Source organism: Scomber scombrus, chromosome 20 (assembly GCF_963691925.1).
Source record: "Scomber scombrus chromosome 20, fScoSco1.1, whole genome shotgun sequence".
In the NCBI taxonomy this organism is placed as follows: Eukaryota; Metazoa; Chordata; class Actinopteri; order Scombriformes; family Scombridae; genus Scomber; species Scomber scombrus.
The window spans coordinates 22,413,350-22,440,143 of record NC_084989.1 but is presented as its reverse complement, the minus strand read 5'-3'; the positions used below and the strand labels follow the sequence as shown (position 1 = coordinate 22,440,143).

General features: G+C 38.9%; 2 protein-coding genes across 3 annotated transcripts; both read right to left on the bottom strand.

Moving 5' to 3' along the window:
- Nucleotides 1-1,366: 1,366 nt before the first annotated feature.
- Nucleotides 1,367-9,127, bottom strand: LOC134002402 (zinc transporter ZIP12-like). 2 transcript variants are annotated; one of them, XM_062441743.1, is made up of 13 exons: nt 8,870-9,127; nt 7,758-8,111; nt 7,467-7,674; nt 6,316-6,479; nt 6,020-6,191; nt 5,361-5,533; nt 5,104-5,259; nt 5,065-5,073; nt 4,852-4,932; nt 3,180-3,252; nt 2,870-3,028; nt 2,570-2,757; nt 1,367-1,495 (listed from the first exon to the last, which is right to left on the bottom strand). In XM_062441743.1, the coding sequence occupies exons 1-13, from the start codon at nt 9,125-9,127 to the stop codon at nt 1,367-1,369; spliced, it is 2,124 nt and encodes a 707-aa protein (XP_062297727.1). The 2 variants fall into 2 exon arrangements, with proteins under 2 accessions (XP_062297727.1, XP_062297728.1); XM_062441744.1 differs by lacking the exon at nt 5,065-5,073.
- Nucleotides 9,128-11,321: 2,194 nt separating this feature from the next.
- Nucleotides 11,322-23,880, bottom strand: mrc1a (mannose receptor, C type 1a). Its single transcript, XM_062441529.1, has 30 exons — nt 23,739-23,880; nt 23,190-23,591; nt 21,698-21,871; nt 20,972-21,127; nt 20,775-20,888; nt 20,514-20,654; nt 20,221-20,403; nt 19,906-20,063; nt 19,687-19,803; nt 19,471-19,586; nt 19,083-19,231; nt 18,723-18,922; nt 18,527-18,639; nt 18,354-18,435; nt 18,121-18,265; nt 17,977-18,015; nt 17,663-17,826; nt 17,479-17,540; nt 17,234-17,334; nt 16,995-17,134; nt 16,671-16,779; nt 16,378-16,550; nt 15,372-15,477; nt 14,353-14,585; nt 14,095-14,260; nt 13,844-13,996; nt 13,635-13,751; nt 12,165-12,323; nt 12,052-12,084; nt 11,322-11,960 (listed from the first exon to the last, which is right to left on the bottom strand). Exons 1-30 carry the CDS (start codon nt 23,806-23,808, stop codon nt 11,731-11,733), a joined length of 4,305 nt encoding a protein of 1,434 aa, XP_062297513.1. The 5' UTR covers nt 23,809-23,880; the 3' UTR covers nt 11,322-11,730.
- Nucleotides 23,881-26,794: the final 2,914 nt, after the last annotated feature.

Here is a 26,794-nt window from a genome sequence, read left to right as displayed (position 1 = left end):
TCTCTCTTTTCTTCCAGTCGCACAAATTCAATTTAATGTACAAATAAGTCGATTTGCTGGGACTTCATTTATCTTATTGTGCTGATGCATTCATGATATTCTTCCATATTCTTCCTCCGGCTCGTCTTCTTTTTTATTTTTTATTTTTTTTGTATTTACAGGCCCACTCTGGCTGGTAAAGAGCATGTGCGCTGTGTGGGCCGCATCGCTCCACATGCAGTTTGTGTCTTTTGCACGGAGAGCGTTAGTCATCCAGGTTGGTGGATGAACAGAACAGAGCAGCTCAGGTGGGTGGAAGTGCCCTCATATTAGATCACAGAGAGCTCCTCGAAAAAAAACAAAGAGCAATACCTCTGAGATGAGATGCTGACAGAGAGCAGCGATTTCTCAGAAAGTAGGATTTTCAAATATCAACATATTGTAGAGCAGCTTATATGTCTAAGAAAGTCGTGTTAGTCTTTTGTTTTTACACTTAATATTAGCCTGTGAGTGAGTTCTAGTATATTTTCTACTAAAACTGTAATTTGGTACAAATTATAAGGGGAAAAAAGGAATTTCCTTGGAAGGAGAGTTCAATTTAAACCCAATAAATGTACATTCATTATTCATTTATTATTGGAAGCAATGATTTTTCATATATGTTGAATTGTATGCAGACAAATTCCTCATTTCTGCATGTCTAACGACTAGAAACTAGCAATTAATTAGATTAAATTGACTGGATATGTCTCTATTTCCCCTATAATTAGTACCAAATTACATACATCATCTCCAATTATTAAAAAAAAAAGACAAATGTACAAAATTAACAAAAATCCTCACGATGAACTTGATGCCTTTAAAATGACATATTCCCTTATCAGTACAAAGACGCTGACATATAAGTAGTAAACAAGTCGATTTACAATACTTTATATTAATGCTGGTGACAAATTACTTAAAAAAAAAAAAAAAGAGAGATTTGATTGTCTGAGGCAACAACATATTTATATTTTATACATAAAAACAAACAGATATGCACAATTGTACCTGATGCTGCCAAATAAGATAATAAAAAGGGTAAACTAGACATGTAGTGTCCAGACACAGGTACCCCATGATACATAATATACAAAAATAAATCATCATGTATAAAAAAAAAAAAAGAAGATTCATACAGCTAACATACCGCGCATTTGTTATCCAGTGTCAAGACAACACCTTGAAATAATCACTCTTGTTCAAATATCCTGTTTGTACACATTAACACTTGCATGAGCGCACAGTTGGAGATAATATGCAACAAGTCAGTGACGATTTTTTTTATATAAACAACCACAAAAAACCCAAGTTTACATACAGTATGCACAAAGGGCCTATTTTGTGTCTAGAATCTGAGTTCATGTTCAAAGAGCGCCAGAAGCAACAGACAGGCCCAACCCATCAGGAGGCCGAGGTTCTGCAGGAGAAACAAGAGGCACGGTCGGTTGGTCTTCACTCGACTCATCTCTGGAAGCTGATGGAGGAAAGAAAATAAGAGTTAAACAGAGCTGTCAGATGGGTAGATGTGTCCATGTGGTTTAGTTTAAATTTAAAGGGTTAAAATGTGAAAATAAACGTATGAATAACTTGCACACATTCTTTTTTTGTGGACCCAGCATCAAATTTCTGCTTTTAATCCATTTAGAGAGAATATATTAGAGGATTATGGTAAAAATGTCTAAGTGGTGTAACCATAAAAACTTTGTACCAAATAATTCAACTTGCTTAAAAACAGTAAATTCTCAATAAAACACCATATCAACTAGTTTGGCATGATCTTACATTATAACTTTTATATTAAATAAAGGTAATGGAATACAATTGTTCTACATATTACATTTCATCTGGTAACCATGGAGATCAGGAAACATTTACATTGTTTTAAATGAAGTCATTATTAGTATAAGTCCACTTAAATACACTGTTGGTGGATAAAATATGTAATATTTATCATTCTTTTGTGGTTACACCATTTGACATTTTCTTACTTTTGGTTAAAAATGGTGCAAATGTCATTTCAAATGATATAAAACCAACAAAAATACTAAATGTACATTTTAACAAACCTGATGCTGCTTTTAAAACTATTTTTAAAGATATTTTTGAATTGCTCATCTTGAATTGCCAACCCTTATTTGTCACAGACCTATATATATATATATATATATATATACATACGGTGTAGCTCATTAACATGTTTTTAGCCATGCTAGCAATGTATATTAATGGTGTCCAGTGGATTAATCTTAATGACTTTGGTGATCCCCTGACTTTTCCTCTCATGCCACCATGAAGTGTGAAATGTCTTTTCAACAACTGTTAGATGGATTGCTATGATATAGTATAGACACACAGAGCCTAAAGACACTAGAGTGTTTGTAGACTTGATGGTAGACTTGATAATAGTTATTGGAAGTATGGAGGTGTTTGGCACAGAGGAATAAGCTAAATCAGGCTTCATTCAGGGTATACTGATTATTGATTTTGAGCTTTTAGCTAGAAAAATATAGAATATCACCAGCTTTGTCCTTTCAGAAGGCTCTCTTACCATTTCTACCAGTGACAAGTAGAGGAAAATGCCAGCAGTGACCGTAAAGATCCACTGTTGCACTTCTGCCTCTGCTGAAACAAACAGTCCGATGTAGAGGCCCATGAAGGCTGTGAGAGCGCTGAGAAAGTTCATTAGCACAGCAGTCTTCACAGAGAGTCCAGAGCTGAGCAACACTGCAAAATCCCCTTTAAAAAACAAAAGCAGAGAAGATAAGTCGGTCAGTCAACCAGAGTGTTTCCTGGCTTCGGGCGAAAAAACAACAGAAACGTTCCCAAACTAATCACCGTGACCTCTCACCCATCTCATGTGGGATCTCGTGGCACAGGATGGCCACAGTTGTCGCCATGCCAGTCTCGGCCGATGAGGAGAAGGCGGCTCCAACAACCAGGCCATCGGCGAAGTTATGAAGGCTGTCTCCAACAATTACCATCACAGCCAGCAGAGGAACCCCTTGTCCTAGGAACACAAATGGGAGTCTGTGCCGTCAAAAGCTCATCTTCAGACCGTTGACAATCGCCTCTGTCATGCCAGGCGACTAATTACAAAGTGCATTACATTCATCGGTGCTGCGCAGCTTATATTGAAGGAGCAGTTTATAGTAGCTTACTCTGATGTGAAGGGCTCGTTGTGTCTGTGTGTTCAGGAGATATTTCTGTACACTCCAAGTCATCCACTGGTCCCTGCATGATACAGATAATTACTTTCTCTCTTAACCTGTAATCCAGAATTGAGACATTTAAAATAGCTCCGAGACTTGACTTAACTGACAATTAGAGCACAGTAGGGATTGAACAGCTGCTGCCTTTTTTTTTTTTGGACTCCTCTTTTGAGACTGAAATGGTCTTGTGTTTCGACTGTATATATATGTGAACATGATTCAACACAAAGCATGAAGTGCTTTCTGAATGATCCAACACTTCTCATTCTCCACCATCCTACGTGCCCTGCTCCTTTAACTCCGCTCCCACGCCACTCTTCATTTCCTGTTATGTAAGAGCAAAACTGGAAAAATTGATTTTTTTTATTTTTTTCAGTGAAAATTTGAAGTTAAATTGTTTTTTAGTTGATTTTTTTTGGATAGATGAGCTGTATTTGTCCCCCAACCTTGTCCAGATGTAACTGACTGGTTGTGATCCGCTGAATACTGTTTATAAGGGGTGAGTTAGAGCCGTCTTGATGTTCAGATGGAGGAGTAGTGTGGGAGTGGAGCATCGCTGGGGTGAATTAATTATATTGACTTAAATCACGTCACAGTGCTACTGTAAAGCACAGTTTATGCATAAACTCTGCTGCATCTTGGTGTTTCGGAGCATAATGAGCTCAATTTCACACAGTAAGAGAACAATAATATAGTTTAAACAACACATTCACACATTTTTCAAGTCTTTCTTAACCCTTACACACTGCTCATTTTTTACATTTGAGAGCTGTAAAAACACCATATACACATTTCTGTTAGCTGGACTTTTCCTAATGTGATCCTCAAACAAAATGCATCTTTTTTTTTTCTTGTGCAACTGATAAACATTTTATATATGCAAATTTACAACTTTGGCCTGTGTTTATTAAAGAAAACCTCAAAAATCAGCATTTAGACATGTTGTGTATTCATCATATTCTATTAAATGTTCTCCTGGACCATAGAATAGTGATTGTGAATGGTATTTGATCTTATTTATAATAAACAAAACCAAAAAGGTTGGATAGACTAAATTGAAAATACAGACCTCAAAATACAACCTCTAAGCAACAAACTTTTACTATTTTTCAAGCCAAAGTCCCTTTTTTGTTACGATTCTTCCACTTTTTTTAGTTTTTTAAGACCCACTTGATTTGACTAACTTAGACTTTTGAAGCTTCATATTACCTTCAGGTAAACCTTTAAATATTCTATTTTTAGGACTTTATGGGACTTTATGGGGACTTTTCTAATTTATCATTACAGCAAAAAAACACCTGTTGTTGTTTTTTTCAATTGTTTTAACCCTTTACATACTGTTAATATTCTTCTCTATAATTAGTCTCTAAACCAATTCACATTCATTAATTCCCCATCAGTCATTAATAAATGTTCTTATTTAGGTTAATGACATAAGATTAGTCTATTCCACTAAATTCTTGTACAGTTTTTTTAGTTTTTTTACAATGAGTTAAACCTTTCTTGTCTTGTCCGCGGTTGTGCTCCGTCACAATAGAGACGTTTACCAGGAATCAGGATTTCCCGTCAAGAAAACACTTTAAGAACATAAGAGGTCAGCGTGCGTTGTGATGACACTCACCAGCTGGATAGTGGAAATGGATTTGCCCCTCTGTGACTGACCGTTGCAGTTCAGCTCTAAGGTTAAGTCGCTGGAATGACCCTGTGGACAAAAAAGAGAGAGAGAGTCCACTGTCTGCAAGAATTCAGCCTCAGCATTTAAAGTTGCTTGTTCATGGTGAAAAAAAAGGGGTTTAGATAAAGAAAATCAGCCACAAACTTGTCCAACATAAACATTCCCTTCCTCTTGATACTGTTAAATTAAAACTCTTACATGGTCATGAAAAGGAACCAAAAAGGAGAAGATTCTTTCAATGAGGAAAAAGCCGTAAATCCCAGCGATCATGCCGAGGATCTTCCACAGATACTCCTTTCCCTCTGCGTAGTGCTCAACATCGTGATTGTGAGAGTCATCGTGGAGGCCGAGGATCTCCAAAAAGACACAAAGAAGAAAACTATTAGACAATTACTCACCGGGTGAAGACATGAAATCTCCCATATGTCAGAAACAGACAGCTTTGTGTCATGTACCTGTGGTATGAGGTGCAGGAGGGCGTCTCCTGAGAGGGTGCCGACTGCCAGACCCACAAACAGCTGCAGGATGAGGGTGTAGGTTTCCTGGCAGGAGTTGAAGAAGATCAGGCAGATTCCCAGCATGGAGCCCACCGTGATGAGCAGGACAGCGGCCGTGCTGTAGCCATACTCTGCAGAAAGGAGGGAGCTTTGAGCTTTTCATGTCCAAATATGAATCAAGCACATTTATATATAAAGCTCAGTTTAACTTTATATGGTGCATTTGTTTCTCTAAACCAAATCTAACCAAATAATAATGTTCCCTTTTTTATGTTTCTTTCATTTTTATGTTATTCTTGCTTGTTTCATCTCGTGTTAGCTTTTTTTTGGTAAGACTGTGCACATATCTATTTAGTTTTATAGTTGATAGCATGATTATCATAATTGTGCAAACACACAACTGAAAGTACATGATGCTTTTATCATCAGTGTGTATTTACAGCCCTTCATTACCAGTTTTCTGTATGTTTTTCTCAGTCACCAATATGTGGCTGTCTGACCCACAGTTATAGTAATATGTATGTATGTGTCCCTTTTTCTTATTCAGTAGTTTAATTGATGATTTAAAATAAAACATTTCCCTGTAACAGGTTTTCTATTTATTTAACGTGTCTTACTCTCGAGAGCAGTGGGCAGAGTTCCTCTTGGTTTCTCCTCTGCAGCCTCACAGGCATTGCCTAGCAACTGCTGGATAATGGCTGGACAAATTTGTCTGAAGTGCTCCTTGGAAATCGGCATATGAGGATCCAGAGCAAAAATATCCACCAACTGATTGGCTGAAAAACATACCTAATTGGATTAAAAGGAAAAGACACATTTAGGGGGGAGATGAGTAGGAGGCTCTTAAAATCAGCACATGCAGTAATATAAAAGTCATGCAGACATTTTTTGAATATTCTCTGATAAACTTCACCTGGGCCCAGTCTCTGTTCACTCCCCCAGTTTCTTGGTTGTAACCATTAATCGGACGCTCCACCGCTTTCTTTATGCTCCCAGTGATGCTCCGTCTCTTCCTGCGGTGAGAGTGTGCAGCCCCTTCGCCTCCGACACCCAGCTGATGAAGCAACTCCTCTAAGTCTTACACAGAAATGGCAAATGCAACAGGTTAGATTAATATAAATTAGTCAGGGGTTCAAAATGTCGACAAAATACCGACATGGTTTTGAGATTTTGGATTGAACTTGACATGCTAGGTCACCAAGCATGTTGCGCCAATAATCAATAATCATTTTGACCCTTTTCATGTAAATATCATGTTATATAGTCTAAGCATGGTCTTTAAAAAAAGCCTTTAAAACTCAGGCTAATGAAGATCTCAGAGGAGGGGTAATAGCTCTCTCAAGCACCATGACTCATCTTTTATAGTAAGTGCCAGCAAGAGGAAATAGAGACATTATAGCAGCTATAATCAACATTTTTAAAATAACAATGGATAAAAATGACTATGTGTAATGTGAAAGTGTGGCTAACAGTGATGAATCCACAGAGAATTATCACTTTACGCCACAGTTCAGCTTTATAGCTAGTTTCAGCTCATTGGTTTGATTTCCTGGCCTGCAACTCTGATTGAGTCTCACCGCTCTCATCAGTGTTGTTTTTTAATGCAGCTGTTTTCAGTGAGAAAGCTATGTAAAAACCCCACTGTATGCTACTTTAACAGCACAAAACGTCAGTCAGACAAAGTTAGCATCTAGCTGGTGAGCATAGTGGAGCATTTAGCAGCTAAAGAGCCAAATACATCCCTCGGGAATTGGTGGAGACCAAAAACAGAGCTAAAAAGTGAGTGAATATTGGACTTAAATTTGTTGAGTAGCCAAAAACAAGTTTCCAAATGAATGCTAATGTTGTTCCCTCTCTGCTGGATGTGTCAATAGGTATCTATTTGCCAATTAGCTAACTCAAAGGGTGAAAATATACCAACGTTGAATGTTTCCACTGTGCTCAAGAGGCCAAAAAATGTTGAAATAATAGAAGGAAACACAATGAAATACTTTTACAGATTTATGGTTATTAAAATCAGGTTAGCATTAGTCTGTAACAAGCTGAATATACTTATAAACTTACCTATAATCTGCATGTTACTAGTGCGATTTAGTGAGTGAAAGATATAGTCGGTAAAGAAGGCAGGCGACGGGAGGTTCCTCTGGCTGAAACAGTGACCCTGCAGGATGTGGCTGATGATGGCTGCGGCCAGTTTGGGCACCGAAGACGCACCGACTTCTGTATTTTCTTTTCTGTTAACATCTTCAAGGAGATGAGCGGCATCGATACACTGTGGGGGATCAAAGGTGAAGGTCTAATATTTGGATGTGCTCATATTAAGAAGGGATACATACATTTTAAAAAAAGACGTACCTGTATATCAGATGAGGTAGAGGCATCTTGGTTGGAGGGGTTGTAGTGTTGGTTGATGAGCTGCAGAATACTTTCGGTTTCACTTGATGATAGGAGGCGGTTGTCCTCAGCTGGGTGTAGATTGATGAGGGCCAAAAGGTAGAACTGATAGTTCCCAAAAGAGGAGGAGGAGGATGAGGAGGAGGAGGTGGATGAGGAAAGGGAGGAAGGAGAGGCGGAATTGGACATGCACAAATCTTGCAAGTTAATTATATAGTACAGCAGAACAGTGGACATCCGCTGGAAGTCCTCCTCAGTGAGATAAGCCTTCCCATCATCCTCCAGCACAGAGAGAGCGATGTCCGGTGTCAAGCACTGTGAAAAGAAGACAATCAAGAGAGCAAAAGAGAGCAATGAGGCAGATTTTAAAGAAAAAAACAAAATCTGGATTATGGTGTTCAGTCATGTGAGCACTGACCGAATTTAGATTTGCATGTTACCATGTTGTCGAAAAGAGGTCAGCTTATTAAAAGGCCTATTTTCTCCCTGCATGCACTGTGCTGACCTTCTTGGGAAAGGAGTACATTGTGATGCCCAATTAGACCAACACATACACACACAAATACAGATAGTTGGGAGAGTGTGTTAACAAGAGTTCACTATTCAGACTGAGAAGAAATTTAGCATACTTTCTTAATTTCTAAATCTCAGTCTGGATTTCTTTCAAGGCTCCACACACACACACACACACACACACACACACACACATACACACACACATAATCCCATTGTCAGTCAACCTGCACAAACATGTGAAGTACCTCTAAATCCACTCTATGGAGTTTATTATGTCAAACTGAGGGATGTCTAAAGCCACTCAGCGTGAATGCCCCATAGAGGTCAAGGACTTAAGCCTCCACATTCACTCACATTCCAGCCATAATAAGCATGTCTCCTGGAATAAGCAGGCAGGAATTGGATGAATACATAATAAGCACTTAGCATATTGGGTGTAAGAATTGTTTTTGTAGGGATGTGGGGAATCTATTCAAATATTATTATATTGTACTATCATGTCACAGAGCACTTAGTGAGCTTAGTTGATCATGCAGAATGACAGGTGAATGCCTTACCTTGTCACAGATGTCCTGAGAGATGCCAGTCCGCTCTTCACAGTGCACCGCCCGGAGCAGCGTGGTGATCAGGATGCCCGTGTGGTTCTTCTGGAAACGAGGCTCGACGTCTGTACCCAGAGGCAGATCCAAGGCCCTTTGAGCCTCCTGCAGGTGGCCCAGCTCCTGCCCTCTCACCTCCAGGATGCTCCCCAGCAGACAGACAAGAAGCAGCAGCAGCAGCAGCAGCAAAAGGGGAGCACTGCTCCTGAAGTGCATGTTCCTACCGAGGCCGTCTGACTCCCTGAAGCTCCCAGGACTGGCAAAGGGCTTGACAGACAGCAAGGAAGGTGATGGAGAGAGAACACAGAGAAGAAGTTAAAAAAAAGAGGAGAAATTTGAATGACAGTGAATGAGGAGAGGAGAGAGAAAGCTTCTAGAGAAGAGCAGCGGATGTGTTCTTGCTGAGAGAGGCATTAATAATAGGCACGCCTGATCTGGTGGAGGACAGGAGGGCTCGGTGGGCACTCTTCAGCTGAACCAGCCCTTACAGTGACGAACGGTCAGCCAAAGCCTGGGCCCCTCAGTCCACAACAAAAGGATTAGTGCAGGCAAGTGAGAGAGCACAGGGGCAGGGAGAAGGGGGCATGAAGGGGGAGATTGTCGGGGAAATAATTAGTATTGAGGAAAAATTACAGTGTGCTACGGTTGCAAAAAAAAAAGCTGGTGCAAAATTAGAAGAAAGAAAAAAAAAAGGCAAATTAGGGAAAAGCTATTATTATATGGTTCCCCTGAAGTACACAAGTAGCACAGAGGTCACTATAAATGCTGAAAAACCTCTTCCGTTTCAATTCAACACTGTCAGTTTTCTGTCTGAATATTGAGCCGGTTTCCTTATTTAGAAACATCAGTTGTTCTGGAGCAAGATGTGAGTGAGTGCTGACTACGAGCCCCACAGCCCCCATAAGAGTGCATGTGGTAACGCTGACTACGAGCCCCATATAATCCCCCGAAACCACCTGTGACATTCAAATGGAAGGTTTTTCTTTATTTTGTTAGATGTCTGAGTCATCACAGATCAAACACATGGAGCAAAATATGCCAAGCTATCTCACAACACATACCAACATCCTCCCACACTGTACAACCTGCAGGTCAAACTGACTGAGAAACAGGAGGACAGAACTGTTGTTGAAAATCCCTAAAAGCAACATTAATACCTCGGATGTAACGGATGAAAAAGCACACCGGATGAACCGGGCCTACCTCTCTTCCCTCTTCACCTCTCAGCTGCTGTAACTAGGTTTGTTTTCCTCCTCCGGCAGGATAAACAGATCCAGTGGTTGTTTGGGGAGAATTCCTGGGCATTGGTGTTGTTGGTAAAGCCCTCTTACGAGAAGTAAGCTCAGCTAAGGATTAGTTGCGACAGCCTCTGAGAGAGCTGTGGTTGCCATGGAAAAGGCTGTTTCATTTTCAACAGCGAGGTGATGGGGGTGGCCAGACGCTGGCAGAGGTGATTGAAAGTCTGGTGCCTGACAGACATTTCACATTATGAACTTCATCATATCTAGCCACCTTTGAGACAGCATTTGGGTGCATGTAAGGATTACTGCTAAATCCACTGGACAAAATAGTGGATATGATTTCCCTAAAGCACTTGCAAACTTCTTTTTTTCCCTGTCACATTACAGAGGTGTTTTGGTGACTACTTCAAATCTCAAAGGTAGTAATATGAGGGAGTCATATTAGGCTGTACATAATAACCATGTTAAGTCTGGCAATCATCATTTTCATAAGTTTTCAAAGCAGCTTAACTCTCCTCACAAAGGTGGAAAAAAGCCAAATACACTGCCTGACAAAAACATGATCAGTTCCAAGAGGGTGTCTAAGCCCCCTGGAGGATCAGACACCGATATACTGGACATCTGACGGATAAAAAGGTGCAGAATATGATGATTTAGGGCAGTGAAAACAATGTGCTGCAATCAAAAGAAACCTCTTAGGATAGAGATAGAGATATCTGAATAAAAGAGAGAATGGGATAAAGTAAGAAAAGTTGAAACAGCCAAATAATGGTATCTATCTAATGGATTAAATGTTGTGTTAGATTCTTATAAAAACAGTTAAACATTTGGTTTAAAATGCGGAGGTGTGATGGCAGGAGAATGCCACAGCTTGGCATACATTTTGTGGAGTTTTTACTTGTAAACAAACAAGCAAACGGTCATTTTTATTTCCTGTTTCTTGCAGAAAATCAAAATGACAGTATCAAAGGTGATGGGAGATTGCATTACACAGCCCACTTCAGCTTCAATAAATGTATCCAGAGAGCTCAGTACCAGTACTTTCCACGTCACCTGTGTATATACTTCTCAATGCATCTCGTCACTTGTTCGAAACAAAGAAGGACAACTTAGCTTTCTCTTTAATTTCTTTTATTGGTCATCTATTTACAAAGTCGTAAGCCAAAACAGGTTGATGGACAGATCACGGAGAAATAAAAAAAATAACAATAAAACACAGTTAAAAAAGATCTAATTTAATTTAATTCATTTGTCTTTGATTTGTAACTGCAACTAGTCTAGCACTGATATTAGTTGATGTTCTTTGTTATGTTGATTGGTAAAAAAATTAATCTGTACACATTTCACATATCACTTAATCATTAAATTTGGTATAGATTGTTCACTTTTATTATCTTGTCCCTTATTCAGTTAGTGCAGTGCCAGTGCTTGCATGGATTATTATATTATAATTATGAATCATTATCTTTTATTCAGCCCTCTTGTAAAATGGGAAAAAAAAAAAAAAACACCACAGGGTTCGGTTGAGAAACCAAAATCAAAATATCTGATTACCACTCATCTCATCTCATGTCATTTCTATGCTTGTTCATTCTGCTCTATGTTGGCCACCAGGCCCTTGGTGTCTACAGCGGCTCGGATTGGATTGTTGAAGTACAACTTGTTGTCGAAGGTGCTTTCTCCCAAGACAGGCATTGGTATCCGTTTACGGAAGAGGAAGGCACCTAGTCCCACTACAGCAATTACTACTAGTACTATAGCCACGATGATGCCAGCAGACCCGTGTGAAGCCTCTTTAACGACGTGGGCTGAGGAGACAAAACATGAAGAATTATTAACGGTGACATGATAGTTTGAAAAGTCAAATTCGATATCTCACATAAAATTTTAATAACTTACCAACAGATGGAGGCTTTTCTGTAGGCGTAATAACTGAAATAAAAAAAGCTCAGTGTTAGTAACTGATGGGCTTTTCTAAAAACATAACATACATAACAGCTGATTAAACTTACCTTTGGGTGTTTTGCAGATGTAAGGCCTGTATCTGCCGCAGCTGGATGTACTCCATTGTCCATTGTCAGTATTGATGTCCACACATGAATCGAATTTTGGCATCTCGTTTTTCCAATTGGTAAAGTCTACAACATTGTTATCGATCCACATCCACTCACCTGGAACAAGGAAACATGTTACCTTACTGACCAAAGTCTTTTCTAACCTACCTAGAAGAAGAATATTCAGTGTGTTGCAAAGTAAAAAAAAAAAAAAAAGGTTTATAATCTGTTTTCCATAACTGTGATTATATTGTATTTTCCAAACAAAAGCAGCAGCCAGTTTAAAGGAAAAAAGTGCTAAATTAGAACTAAATCTTATATTTTAATGCAATATTTTGAATTTTTCTGGAGGTGTACATACGTCCTAATTGGCAAATTAATAGGAAACACAATCACAACTTGTGGCACTTGTAAAAGTTGCTCTGAAAAAAAAAATTGCCCTGTGTACTAGGGATGGGTCATGAAGGGTTCAATAACAGCTACTGGAGAGCAATTTTCAATTTTAGCCACTAGGAGGATGTGCTAGGATTACTAGTTTACTCCTGCTGCGGCTACTTTGACTCGGTAGTAAATTAGCCTGCTAGCTAGCTAAATGGAGGGAACATGATACAGAGCCACAAAAAAGCCCAGCGTGGAAAAAATTACAGAAAGTAAAGGATAATGTTGTCAGGTGTGTATTGTGTGGAGCGAAGTTGAGCTATCGTGGTTTCACATGGACAGAAAGCTGCTGTTTGCTGTGACGGTTACTAAGGGAGACGGACCTGACGCTAATCATTAAGCTAGCACGTCAACCTTTGTAACGGCTCCTCGAAAGTGTGACTACAGTGTCAGAGAGAAAACTAACGTTACGTCGGTCATTGCTAACATGACTGTAAAGGATATGCTCAGCGTTGTTTATGATGGGGAGGAAAGTCTGTTATATTTTTAGTTTGTGCAATTAAAGCTTGTTGTTTGTCACGAATATTGAAAGTTATTTTATTCTATTTAGCCCCTGTGAATGTTGGGATGCAAAAAAATATTTGGCTATTCGTCTGTTATACCCACCAATTAACCAACCATGACAAAATGGGCTCATGCACATCCCTCCTGTGTACTGCAGCTGCCCTTACAAAGTATGTAATTTGCATACAGTAGGCATACAATTGGGACTACTTTACTACTTTGTCTGTTATTGCTGCTTCTGTTGGCTCAGTTGATGTGACGCATCCTCTGCTTTGTAGAGGATTGTGGGTCAGAATAGCCTTAATTCTGGCATACTAAATACTATGTTAGTATGGGTATTAATTTTTTGAGTCACCACATTCTCAAAATCTGCTCAGGATAAGTGTGTAGTGTGTAATTGGGACACAGCCTTTAATTCATTTATATACTTGAAAAAAGAATAGCAAGACATTGAGGGTGAATTTAACTTCCATAAGCTTTGCTCACCTTCATGGGTCTTATACATGCCAATCCAGAAGGACTTGGCACTGTCCTGTAGAATCTCCACATTATGCTGTATGAAGAGACTCTCCTGAGGGTCCTCAATACTCACCAGATTCGCACCTGATGAACACAGACAAATCATAAACTGCAATTATAGGCTGCAAGATTTTATACATATAAGGGTTTATTAGCGGAAATTCTGTAAACCGTACCAATTTTTAGACATTCAACTGACGCATGTGCCCAATTGTCCGCCACTGCACTGAGGAAGGCGTAACAATGGCCTCTGAAGGGTATCCAGGTACTTCTCTTCTTTGATTCTGGACAGTTTCCAGGGAGCTGTGGGGGCTCAGTGGGAGCTATGTCTGGAAAAAGAGGCAGAAGATTGCATCCAAGTCTGAAAACATTGGGTTTTTGGTATTGTCTGTATGAAGGAAGGGAACGAACACAGGGATTATCTGACCTGGTGACCTCTTGCAAAGGGAGTAGTAGCTGTTGGTACACGGTGCAGTCCTCCACTTCCTGTCCACATCCATATACACACAGCCATAGTTGCGTTTAGGCTCATCTATGTCCCATTTGGTATAAGACAGCCTCCAGTTATCGACCCACTTGTATCGCCCGCCAGTCTGTGAAAAAGAAATCATTACTTGCAAAGCTTATATACACAGCTAGATGATCCTTGTCTCAGTTTGAAAGCCTGTTTGAATAAGCCCTTTACCACATTGCTGTTGAGGCCAATCCACACAGGCTCATCGTGCTTGGAGATCTGCAAAATGATGTATGCCTGGACGACGGGGTTCAGGATACTGGCCAGATCTGCATCGTCTGCCTGGCACTGCCTCCTCGCCTCGTCCCATCTCATCTTCTGTGCCACCAGCTTGTATGAGTCATTGCCGAGCTTGGTGAAACCACTTGGTGACACGGTGGTCGATTGGACTGCAATCTGAGAATCTTTGTAAATAGGACACATCGGTTGTTATTTACAGTCATTGATAAATCACTCTGCTGAAAAACCTCTACCTCATGGCTTTGTAACACAAACTTTGTACCTTAGTATGGTATTTATGTATGGGTCACATATGGGTCATTAACAAATAAGGGTTGGCAAGATGTAGAAATATCTTAAAAATAGTTTTAAAAGCAGCATCAGGTTTGTTAAAATGTACATTTTGTATTTTTTAAATGACATTTGCACCATTTTTTACCAAAAGACTGAATGCTCCTGAAAATGTCAAATGGTGTAACCACAAAAGAATGATACATATTAAATATTTTATCCACCTACAGTGTATTTAAGTGGACTTATACTAATAACTACCTCATTTAAAAAATATTGAAATTGATTGACATGATTCCCCAGGTTAAATGTAATATTTAGAACAATTGTATTCCATTACCTTTATTTAATATAAAAGTTATAATGTAAGATCATGCCAAACTAGTTGATATGGTGTTTTATTGAGAATTTACTGTTTTTAAGCAATTTGAATTATTTGGTACAAAGTTTTTATGGTTACACCACTTAGACATTTTTACCATAATCCTCTAATATATTCTCTCAAAATGGATTAAAAGCAGAAATTTGATGCTGGGTCCACAAAAAAAGAATGTGTGCAAGTTATTCATACGTTTATTTTCACATTTTAACCCCTTTAAATTTGACTAAACCTAATATGTTCAAAAAAAAATCTAACAGTACAATTGACGATAATGTGGCCTTACTAATATTTTACTCACCAACGCTTCTTTTACAGACGAAGCCTAGTTTCGAGTTACAGTCTTCAATCTTCCACGCTCCTGTTTGTTTGGCGTTGGTACCGACCATAATCACACAGTCAAAAACCTATCATGCAGAAAAAGGTACATTAGATACTTTTTCAATAACAATAAGAATATTGTTTTTTTTGTTTTTGTTTTACTACTGAATGATTTATATTACTTTACCATTTTATTTTAGATGCACAGATTACTAACATATACAACCAACTAGGGAGGTGTTGGTATCAATTTTTCCACTTTGAATATGACATGTAAAAATAAAACAATAAACAGTATTATCATGATAATTAGGTTTCCTGAAATTGTATTATTAGTGCTAAAATATAGTTATATCAAGTTTAAGACAGTGGAAATCTCTTTAAATGCAATTCTCCTAAATTCTATGCACCCATTCAAATTTTGGAAATTCATGAATTCTTCCTGATGAAATTGATTGATTGACTCCTGGAGAAGAACTTTTTAGTAAGTGTCATCTGCTAGTTGATAACAGTTAAAGGTGTTCACGGTTTCCTTTGAAAACAACGATAATGACGCTGATGGAAATGTTTAATAGTAATGATACCGTCAGGTGTTTTAATGTGGTTTATAGTAGAAATGCAACACCGCCACATCTTTATTCTGTATATGCCTTTATGCAGACATTTAAATCACTCTGCAATGAATCTGCAATGAATCATCTTTGGGTTCCTTTCTACAGATTTTCAATCACCCTGTGTTGTTTTGTAGATAATAACATATCAGAAGAAAATCTGTCTGCTTTAACTGAGATTGGTTATAATCCAGGGCTCCCTGATTAACTTACATACATATATGTGCATAAATTATTCATTATGCTCAGTATGCTATCTAGAGATGGGTTTTTTTGTCTACGGTTTAAATTCATGCTGATTATAAATTAAACTGTAAGAGAGAAAGAGAGAGAGGGAAAGAAAAATAAAGATTTTGACATAGAAGTTGAAATAACCTCTTCTGTAAATGAATGGCGTCCATCAGGCACTGATGTTGGATGCCCTTTGGCCCAGTTGGTGTACCCGATGCCCCGGCCGTCCGTCCAAACAAAGTGCATCTCCCAGTTGATATCATTCATGCCTATCCACAAATCCTCATTGTAGTTCAGCATCTGTGTTATTAGGAATGCTAGAAGAGAGGAACCAATGATGCTTTAATTATGGTTTATTTATATAAGAACTCATCGCTCCTCAATAAAATGTAACCTTAGAAAACCACAAATGTCGCAGCCTTGCTCTCATCACTCACCTTGCTCGTTCTCGCCAACGATAGAAACCAGATTTCCTCCCTGGTTTATGCAGTACGCCCTGGCCTGTTGCCAAGTCTTTTTGTCATTCCCCGTGACGATTTTGTAGCACTGTGTAAACACGATGAATTTGCAGTGTGTGTTAGAATAACAACCAGAGGAATAGTAGACAGCTAGTGTCCATTCAAGCTTGGTGAAAAATACAGAAACACATTTTACTAGACCAGACTAGGAGGAAGCCTTTGTCTTGACAAAAGATGCACATTTTATGCAGTTTCAACTCTGTATTGGTGTAATCTCTGTTGTATAAAGTTATACATTCTTACCTTTCCATTGAAAGGTATCCATTCTGGGGCACATCCTCCCTTGGGCATAGTGGTAGGGGCCATTGTTGTATTGACAAAATTACTGCTCCTTTTGCAAATAGATGGTAGCTCGAGACCACAATTAATATCATTCCAGTAACCTATATGTTTACAAAAGGAAATAAAAAATGAATTATGAGGTAAGGTTAGCTAATAATTACAAGATCAACATCGTATGTTCTGTCTCTGCATTAGCTCACCCATGCTTGCATATATAGTCACACAGTTTTCATCGTTGTTAGCGAAGTTGGGCTCGTTATTGTCCCATGCAGTGAATGTTACAGGGGTGCCATCCAACCAGCTGAAAATAGACAGGAGATAATGAACAAGACATCACAAATCAACATTACTACAGTACTACACTAGACTTGATTGATGGGTAATGAAGTAGAATAGGCAGTCTGTCTAATATGGTGTCTAACCAATAAAGTTTTGATTTACCTACCTGAATGATTTATCTAAATTCACTGTCAAGCCAATATAGTACTGTCCTGAGCCTTTCGATATCTGTTGGAGCATAATGGTAAGAGAGATATCAAAAACAGCTCTTACACATTCAGCTTTTAGTATTTTTACCACCAGAATGGATCCGAACTTTTTTTGTTGTTTTTGGGGGAAAAATGTCTTGCCTGTTTCCAAAGGAACTTCCTCTCACTCTCCCCTGTGATGACCGCAAGTTCACCAAAGTTTTGTCTGCAGTATGCTCTGGCATTTACCATAGGTAGGGGCTCAGAATTGATGAAGAACTGTGTGTCATTGTATATTAACCAGCCATCTTCTGTTTTGTTGAGCACTGTAGAAGGCGAAAACAGTTATAAGGTATCCCACAGATACAGGATTTGGGATTGATGAAAAAAAAAAGAGGATTGACAAAAGGGAAAGATTGTTATTCAGTAAATCAAGCAAATACATTAAAAGAGAGCTAGAAGCTGTTGGAACTTGCCTGGTTGAACCTCGACAGGCTCGGGATTGGGAGTTGCACCTGAAAAACAGCAGGGAATAGCTCTAATTTATCATTATGCAACTACTTTGGACAAATGTCTCTATATTTGAGGAGGAGATCCACGATGAGACTGATCACTGTTACCTTTGGGTATCTGGCAAATCCAGTTATTATAGACCTCACAGTGCCGATCGTTCCAGTGCCGGCCATAGTAAGACTGGACCTCTGCACAATGTTCGTTGGAATTGTAATTGTTTGGTTCTCCAAAGCCCCAGTTCTCGTAAGAAAACTAGGTCAGAGTTTTGGGAAATATACATAATTAGACTGAGAATGACAGTTAGCAAATCATTTTGGGATAATAATGAAGAGCTACATACAGCCGTCCCATCAGTCCAGACATAACCTCCATTGGTACTCTGTAAACTGAGGCCAATCCAGGCTGCACTAGAGCCACGAAACCTTTAATGATGTAGAAAACATTGGTATTGATTACTAGAATGGCTGATTACCATAATATATACTCTGATATAGAACCAGCTGTTTAACGTACTGAGCATTGCTTATGTCCTGCCTACTGTGTATGCTCATCAAGTTGCCACCAATGGCCTTGCAAAAGTCCTGCGCTTCCTGCCAAGTCTTCTTTTGTTCCTTATTTTTGTAAACCTTTTCAATTAATGAAAAAAGAAGATTAGTTTCATGCACTTAACATTACTTTTTTCACAGATTATTTCAGTTTTCCTTCCTACTTTGAAGCAGACATTCCTCCTGCCAGCAGGGGTCCACCCAGAGGCGCAGCTCAGGGACGGGGTGGTGGGGGGAATAGTTGTTGTCTGTATACCATCTGCCAGCTTCTTGCAGATATATTTCTCCTTGTTGCTGCAGCTGACAACATCCCATAATCCAGCAAAAATCCCTGTTGTCATGGCAATGCATCCTTGGTTTCTGGCTTTTATGAAACACACCAAAAGAAATGGCAGACATATGGTTAAACTGAGCTCAAAGATGTAAAGTGGTGCTGAAACACATCAGGGGAGATTTAGTGGAATAAATAATGAGTATAAAATGAAGAAACAATAAGTGACAAACAGGACTTAGAAGCGCTGTACCTGGCATGTCCACATTGAAATTAGTAAATGTGACCCTTCTCTTGGTGGTCCACTTGAAAGTGTGTATATCTTCTGTGTTGGACAAACCTAACCAGAAATACTTTTCTGGTCTCAAACCCACCAAACTGACCACGAAGGCATTCTCATATCTGCATAAAAACATATAAAAGCAGATATACAAGCAATGAAATGACTCCCCAGTAATTAAATAATGTTAGAAAACAATTCCCAGCTTCAAAATGCATTCAAACCGACTACTTCAGACTAATTATTTGAACTTATTGAACTCTTGTTCTGAGACTTAAGTTAATCAAGTTAATCAATCAGTGAATGTAATGCCTCGATAACTTGTAACCTTGATAAATACTACTTAAACAACAAAATATACCTGCCAGACACATCCACCAGGTAACCGCCGGCTTGTGAACATGCTTCCTTTGCCTCATCGAAAGTTTTTTTCTCAGCTCCAATGCTGTAACAATGTGAATCGAACCTGAATGAACCCTTGAGGTGATAAAAAAAACAAAAAACACTGTGAGACTAAATCTGACAAATGCTTTGTTTTATAATTACACTTAGATTAAAAGGAAATGACATCACGCACAGGCTTGCACCCAGGGTTGGCTTCCTCATGGGTGCCTTCAGCTGGTCTAGTGGAGGCTTTTTTCTTACAGATGTATCCAAACGTCTTCTCACACATGTGATCTTCCCACCTCCCATTCTGTGTGTAATATACAGAAGATAAGAACACTGGCATCATCTTCACTTACATCAACATCAGTTTCATTGACCCATTTGATTTTGGGTGAGTGATGGGTGTTACCTCTCCTTTGATGAGGACACAGTCCTCTTGGAGGTTAGAGGCGTGAGACGGCTCAGCAGTGGCCCACTGGGTGAAGGTAACGTGGGAGTTATCAGACCATTCAAACAGCATCTGGTTCCTCTGATCATTCAAGCCAATCCAGAGCACATCTGTCGGCACTGAGGTTTATAAACGCACACAGAGATATGAAGTGGTTATGGATGTATTTTCTTTTCTGTATTAAGTTGTGGTATTCTTTAAATTAAAAAGGTGTGTTCTTGCTACACAACTGGATACCAATGAATCACTGGAAAAAATGACTTTTTGCACACTCACAGTATCCAGATTGAGATATGACGAAGCTCTGCTCTTCTATATTATGTATGCTGGCTAAATCTCCTCCTTCTTTGTGGCAGGCAGACAATGCGTCACGCCACATCTTTTTACTCCTCTCCAGGTAGTAACAGTGACCAGCATAAGGAATCCAGTGATTGGGGCAGAAGTTATGCTGGTTTTTGGCTGGGGACAGAGAACAAAAGAGAACATATTTGGTTTTGGACTATGAGGACACACACCAAAAAATCTGCTATTACCCAGATTTTAGATTATTTGTAATAATGATATTTTACGTGGGGGTCGGGGCAGGCTGGTAGAATTTCCTTTGCGACATATGTAACCAAGTTTCTTGCTGCAGGCATTGCTCTCCCATTTTGAGGCTTTTGCAGCGTTTATGGTTGCACAGTTAAGCCCAGGCTCTAATGAGGGATGACCTGTTGGAAACAAAAATCAGGGTCAATCAATCAATATGCCCTGTGTTATCTTGAAGTAAAACCCTGACCTACTGTCCAATAATGTGCTGCTCTTGTCTCAGTCAACATGTCTTCACTAACCTGGGGACCAGTTTAAGTATCTGAATGGGTTTCCATTGCTCCACTGCCATCCACTCTCAAAATCCAAGCTATTTAGTCCAATCCACACTGATGTTCCCAAAGTGCTGGTCAATCCTGTGTTGCATTATAATGCAATTAATATTCAGTGATATGACATATTTGTAATATGGGTAGCTGATACAAGGCTGACTTTGTACCTGAAATGTACGACTGCTCATGGAGCTCGACGATGCTGAGAAGGTCGGCTCCCTGCTGCTGGCAGCTCTTCCTGGCCTGGTACCAGGTTAACACTGACTGTACATTCCTCTGATACTCAACCCCTGTGACTGGGTCGGTGTCCCAGCCTGTGGTTGCTAGATTAAGGTAATAAACATGTAGAGTATTAAAAATGATAAAACAAACATAATTTATTTACTTTATAAGGGTTGTTGTGTAATATGTCTTAGAACATACATTCATAGAACAAGGACTAAAAGTGTAAAGAAAAAACCCAAACTAACGGATTAATTTTGAAGATGGAGAAACATCTACTACATGCTTATGTAGTAGGTCACAAAGCAACACGTGTTTCACAAAAGATTACAGTAAAAGCTTTGTTTCTCATCCTTTTCCTGCCCCAATTCTGAAGCAGTGCCAGGGGGAAGACAGGCCTGTCAGAGGAGGAAAACGAGGACAGTGCTGTGTTGACAACATATGAGAGGAAGTGGTAGTATTGCTCTGTGAGGTGGGTCAGAAACCAGACCTGTCAGCACTGACCTCTTGAGTGATAGCACAGAAGAGAGATTTGATGAAACGTAGGTATTGTGATATGTTTTGACTGGCCTCTGACTTCTTGGTAAAATTGCCAGTTACAGCAAATTTTGCTAAAAGGTCAAACTCGCTTAAGGTCATCTGTAAGGGTTGAAATGATTTGTAACTCTTACCTTTTGTGGGACAAAAGCCCCACTTCTTATCTTTATCGTAATCTGTCTCGGTGGCACACCACAGGTGTCCGTCTGAGCGACCATCCTTTGTGCATTCAGAGTACCACTTCTCTGAATACTTAAATGGGAACTGACATGGGATTCCATATGAATTGCCTCCAATCGTGAAAATCTCTGAGGAGACACAAAGTGCGCATTTAAAGGTAATGAAAAATGTGTTGAACTTACAAGCAGCTGGTTATTAGATACACTACATGGTCAGACAATCATTACACCCATATGTGACTGTTGACCATGGGTAATAATCTACTGTTATAACTGCATCCACTCTTCTGGGAAAGCTTTCTTCAAGATTTTGGAACATGGATGCAGGAATTCAGCCATAAGAGAATTAAGGATGTTGGCCACTGGAGTTGATTAAGACGGCCCGGCCACCATCTGCGTACTAGTTCATCTCGATGGTGTTGGATGGGATTGAGGTCAGGACTCTGTTGAGTGAGTTCAGTCAAATTCTTCTACACAAAACTTAGAAAACAACGTCTTTATGGACCTCAGCTTGTGCGCTGTCATATTGAAAAAGGTCCCTTCTCTAAAATGTTGGCACAAAGTTAACCATCCTATACACTACTGCTATCTACACAATAGTGTACCATATACAACATATTTCTACTCAGCAAGATAAAATAGTTTTACGACTTGGTTTTTAATCTACCCAAAACTTTTTCTGAAGCCTACTCTTGAAATGTATATTATAAATATAACATGTTTTATTAATGTATTACCCTAACAGACTGTTTTTTGTTGAGCTGCAGATGGGTTCAGGTCTAATTTTTAGTTCAACAAAAAGATGGAGAGAGATGATATGATGCCTGAACTTAAACATACCTTTTACATGCATGTATAAACCCCATAACACACCGCAGGTTGTAATTGGTTGCTCCATGTGAAGAAAATGTAATCTGCAGCAAATGGGCTAAGCTTTCCATAGAACCGTTGGTGAATGGGCCTTTAGCATTAAGATAACTCCTCAGTTCAAATGCTGCCATGTTCATATGTTCTTATGGAAAGTACCACCATCCAAAATGTACAAACAGGAGAAACATATTTATCAATTCAGTACCTCAACCTACTCTTGAATTGGGGTCAGATCTGAAGAAAATCAAAAATAAAGGCTGAATCTTAATACTTAATACTCTACTACTACCTCACCTGTTAAAACACTGCATTATAGAGACAAAAAAGTTGTTGCATTGAGTTGCTATCAAGTCCATCTCTGAATAGACACCTGTTTTGATTTTAAAAAATGTTTAATCTATAGTCTATAGTTACTTGATCTATATTATATAAATATAAACTTGTACATAATGTGTTAATTGTTTAGAAAAACAAATATGGAACATTGTAACCAACATTGTATTGCAAGACTATATTAAACACCTTTCCAGCCTTTTATGGAAATACATCACAATGTTCATGCACATATAATTCCTACCTTGATAACCCTTTGAACAAATGTCTTTCTTAGTGCCAAATGTCCTCCAGCGGCTCCAGAGCCCTGAGCCCTGGTAAATCATAATGTTCCTCTCATTGTGGTTGCCCCAGTTGAAGTGCAGGTCCTGGTCTTTAAGGCCAAAGAGAGTCTCATTCTTGCACTGCCAATGCTGGAGTTCACTGTTCTCGTCACATTCAAAGAGGAGCACCTTCACCCAGTCTTTTATCTCTGTGGCCCCTAGACAGAGATTGAGCGACAGACTGAGGAGGCGCGACTCGGATGCCCAGCGAAACTGCTGGTCTTTGGCATGAGGATCACAACGAGCCACCGTTATTGAGGTGGCACTCTCCGCCCTTACGCACTTGTTGTGGTTCTCATTGAAGATCAGAAAGGAGCCACTGTCTGGAGCAGAACAGAACAGAACAGTCGTGAATATGCCAAAAAAAATTACATCAGTACCACATTAAAAATTCCCAATTTCAGATGAATTCACAAATCTGTTATTCCCAGTCGAGCTGATTAAAAGAAAACTTTGTCAAGAGTACCTACCGACATCAGCGGTGATGCAGAGAACTTGCAGGAGACAGATGATTACAGCAAAATTCAAACAGGGTAACATTATCCTTGGTGTGTCAGCAGAGGATGAGGCTGAGTTGTCCACTCATGAGAGAGCAGGTCTGGTGTGTGGTAAGGTGTGTGACATAGAGCAACAATGACACAGGGACATGGTGCTTTCCTCCTTTAATCACACTGATGGATATCCTGTCACATGGCATAGTTGAGGTTGGTCAAACGGCAGCAATTTCAATGGAAGAGGAGAGGAAGTCAGGAAATGGGAAGCAAGTAATCTCTTCTTACTATTACCAAGGAACTGAAAGTTATCAATGACAGTAATAAAAATCCTGGTAGAACCACAAGCCTATTTTTAATAAATCAAAGACAAGCAAGAACTGGATGATGGCTTTGGGGAAAGTTGATCTAAGTGTTTGATCAGCAGGCTTTGAGATTTTCTGTTAAAAATAGCCCCTCAGTCTGTGTCTGTGCTAAATCTGTACCTGGATAACCAACCCAGAGAGCAGATGCCAATCATCAAGACGATTGAAGTCTTGCTTTGAATACGCTTCAGGAATCAGAGGAATGTACAGATTTCATAATGACTGTGCCCGAATGAATGAAGTTTAAATGAGGTTTTGCTGATATGCAGGTTCTGTGAGATAGTAACCCCCAGGAGGCCTGAGAGGCTTTGGGTGAGGAGTGCAGTGATGATAGGAGTCAGTAGAAAGACAGGACAGGAGGAAATCCTGCTTCCTATTAGGGGAAGTCGAGATCTGACCTGTTTGGACTCAAACTCCAGGGATGCCCTTTACTGCTGCTCAGACAAATAGCTTTGGCCATGATGTACCTGTGAAATACCTGTCCCTTGTATGCTGAACTAAGATTTAGAAGAGTCTATCTCTGAACAATGTAAACAATATATTTAAATGCACTTTGAGGATGAGGATGGCAAGACTTCAGTCATAATGTGCAGTTAATTGTTTATTGAAATGCATTCCTGTGCTGTAATCTTGTGATGTTAAACACAACAACAAGGCTCTTTTCAAGTAGTAGACAAAAAAAAAGATCATATACTGAATAGTGGATGTAATATCATGAAGATCTGTTATTTAATGCAATCCAGTACAAAAGCTCCGCAATAAATAGTAACTTTTTTCAACTTATGGTATTGTTTTAATGGAATATATTCTGTTGTTGCAAGGCGTTTGTGTTGACTTGCAGTACAGTAAATTGCATAGGTGTGATGGTATTTGCTGAGAGTTGATTTTGTGCTATGGACCATGTAAGGTTGCGGGAAGGGAAGTGATGAGAATGTTTTGCAGAATAATCACAGGAAACCTTTTCTCTTGGGGAATGAAGAAATGGGATGAGAGCGTAAAATGTTAAAATGGGGGTCAAAGCCTTACACACATACTGTATATGCATTTAAATAAATACTCATACATTCTACATACATAATAAATCACACAAGTGAAGCATAAATTTGAATGATTTTCTTTATTAATCTTACCAAAATATATGTATCAATGGTACAAACTCACGCTTTGTTTTCCTTTAGTGGATATAACTTAGCAAAGAAAAACCTAATATAAACAACATTGATTCATCTGTTACACCGCACTTTATGATAGTAGAAAAAAATCTGCTATAAACTCTTAAGTGACATTACAGGTACATTCTCAAAGTGCTATGCTTGGTGAGGGTGAGTGGTAAAAAAAATAACTTTGAACATTAAGGTATTAATAAACACAACATACAATATAGTCATTTCACAATTAATGTCCTTCATGGGAAAAGATTGCCTATGATCTCCCTTTTGGCCTTCTGAAAAGCACCACCATGCATTTTAACAAAATATCTCTTTTTGTGCAGCATACAGAAAATTCTTCATCTGTACTCATGTGGATTGGGTTTTATAAGCTATTCGTAAATTCACCGCCAAGTTTATGCATTAAGTTCTTCTTAGTAACTACTAGTTTCAAACTAATGATGAACTAAATTAGGTTACACCATCATAATTTAAGAAATGTCTAAGCTAGTAGTAGTAGTGTGTAAACCGTTTGCTAGGAAACAACTCATCAACTCAAATGTGAAGTTGTGTTGTCGGTGTTTATTCAGTCAAAATGGGTCATATATCAAAAAACTCAGTTCAGTTAGCTTAACAGTTACACCTGGCAGTTACTACTATAACTAATCACTAATGCTACATGTGTGCTAGTTTGTGTGGCGTGACCCATACTTTACAGATACATAAATCTCCACAAGTAAACATAAATATACCCATAGGAAATCCTTAAGTTTGTGTTTTAAGTTGTTTTGAAGTTCATAGTAACTACTAGCTAGAAACTAGTGAATTACAAAATTAGGTTGCATCATTAAAACTCACGAAATGTCTTCTAGTAAAGAGTTTAATAATGTGTATGTAAAATGGTTGCTAGGAAACTGGAGTGCTGCTCTTATCAAAAGCTAATCAACTAGCATCACAAACTGTAACATAACTGCCAAATAAAACATTTATAGGGGGCTGAGGGATAAACACACAATTTTCAGAAGTGCAGATATGACTTTGTTTTATTTATACATGCATTCATGAAGAAATCTGTGTTTCAGTTAGCATTCATGCAGTTTAGAATGAATGGGAAGTGAGCAATTATGCTAACGTGACTTGCAGTATATCTAGTTATTCAGCTTTGTCGACTGTTAGCATAACATTTTTGTAATTTGAGGTATATTGTGTTATTTTTATTATATATAAAAATTTAAATCTTCCCAGCTTTCATTTTTAAAAAGCATTTTAATCAAGTTTCAGATATGTCAATACAATTTCATTTTACTTATTTTAGTCTGAACCAATATTGGAGCGCTAACGTTAATTTTGTTAGTTACCTAGTTCAGTTAGCTATGCAACAGTTACACCCGGCAGATACTACTAGGACTAATCACTAATGCTACATAAGAGCTGGTTTATGTGGTGCAACCCATACTTTAGAGATACGTAAATCTCCACTTAGTAAACACTTAGAAACTGTAGTGCCGTTCTACCAAAAGCG